The sequence below is a fragment of the Colossoma macropomum genome, unplaced genomic scaffold (genome assembly GCF_904425465.1).
Source record: "Colossoma macropomum unplaced genomic scaffold, Colossoma_macropomum, whole genome shotgun sequence".
NCBI lineage: Eukaryota > Metazoa > Chordata > Actinopteri > Characiformes > Serrasalmidae > Colossoma > Colossoma macropomum.
The window spans coordinates 110,940-112,500 of record NW_023494809.1 but is presented as its reverse complement, the minus strand read 5'-3'; the positions used below and the strand labels follow the sequence as shown (position 1 = coordinate 112,500).

Here is a 1,561-nt window from a genome sequence, read left to right as displayed (position 1 = left end):
TCTTCGATACATCACTGGAGTCACTCTCCACAGCAACCCACTCTCGCAGAGTCTAAACCCAAACAAATTCAGATTTTTGCTGAACTGTTCCTTTAAACACAGACTCATTAATTAATATGAGGATTCAATGGGTCAGTATATTCAGAAGCACCATCATATAGAAATAATAATAACTCTGTTAATACCTGCACATACTCCTCCTGATGATCGTCCACGTGCTTTACCAGCTCGTCAAATCTGAATGAGTGAACAGCTGCTCCACACAGCAGCAACACCACGGCACATCTGTTCATCTGCACACACGAGAACATTAACGCCTAGAACCTAAACTTTAGTTCCACACTAGATACTACATAATTCATACTGAATAATTCATAGTAGATACTGAATAATTCATAGTAGATGCCGAATAATTCATAGAAGATACTAAACGATTCATAATAGATACTGAATAATTCATAGAAGACACTGAATAATTCATAGTAGATACTGAATAATTCATAGTAGATGCTGAATAATTCATAGTAGATTCTGAATAATTCATAGTAGATTCTGAATAATTCATAGTAGATACTGAATGATTCATCTTGAAATGAATTGTTTAAGGTGGTCATTACTCACCATGGTCAGCAGCTGTAGTTTCATGGTAGAGTTGGTCAGGTCTGACCGCGCGTCCTCGAGTGTTAAATACTCAGAGCCTCCTGCGGTCACTTTAAAAAGGCTTACAGGCACATTGATTTTTTTCCCTGATAAGTCCGAACTCTGAAGCAAAGTTAATCAAACAGAAAGGGCCCACACTGAGTCTCAGCAGGGGTTAGAGGGTCAGCCACATTCCAGTCCACTCAGGGAGAGTGGAGCTCAAATCTGCAGCACTGCCATAGAACAACTGAACAACCTCAGCAACTGCAGAACCATCACCGTCAAGAACATCTGAAAGTGTCCAAATCATGGAGTTTGATAAAGTGTGCAAATGATGTTAAAGCTTCAGATTAAAGGTCCTCAGTACAGACAGTCCACAGCCTGTTCTGTACATATTAGATTTATGATGTCACAAAAAACAGCCCATGCAGTTAAATCAGCCCATTCAGTCTACAGCAGTTTAGCCCCACCATTCAGCTACAGCAGTTTAGCTCCACCCATTCAGTCTACAGCAGTTTAGCTCCACCATTCAGCTACAGCAGTTTAGCTCCACCATTCAGTCTACAGCAGTTTAGCCCCACCATTCAGTCTACAGCAGTTTAGCCCCACCATTCAGTCTACAGCAGTTTAGCTCCACCATTCAGCTACAGCAGTTTAGCTCCACCATTCAGTCTACAGCAGTTTAGCCCCACCATTCAGCTACAGCAGTTTAGCCCCACCATTCAGTCTACAGCAGTTTAGCTCCACCATTCAGCTACAGCAGTTTAGCTCCACCATTCAGTCTACAGCAGTTTAGCTCCACCATTCAGCTACAGCAGTTTAGCTCCACCATTCAGTCTACAGCAGTTTAGCTCCACCATTCAGCTACAGCAGTTTAGCCCCACCATTCAGTCTACAGCAGTTTAGCCCCACCATTCAGTCT

General features: G+C 42.3%; 1 protein-coding gene across 1 annotated transcript in view; it reads right to left on the bottom strand.

Moving 5' to 3' along the window:
* zgc:114181 (uncharacterized protein LOC619255 homolog) overlaps positions 1-913 on the bottom strand; it is a 10,591-nt gene extending 9,678 nt beyond the window's left edge. The window contains exons 1-3 of the mRNA XM_036558378.1: positions 622-913; positions 186-293; positions 1-52 (exon numbers count right to left, since the gene is read on the bottom strand). The exon at positions 1-52 is cut by the window's left edge and continues 92 nt beyond it. Coding sequence (XP_036414271.1) covers positions 1-52; positions 186-293; positions 622-645 — 184 coding nt within the window. The 5' untranslated portion in view covers positions 646-913. The remainder of the gene's footprint in view (positions 53-185; positions 294-621) is intronic.
* Positions 914-1,561: the final 648 nt, after the last annotated feature.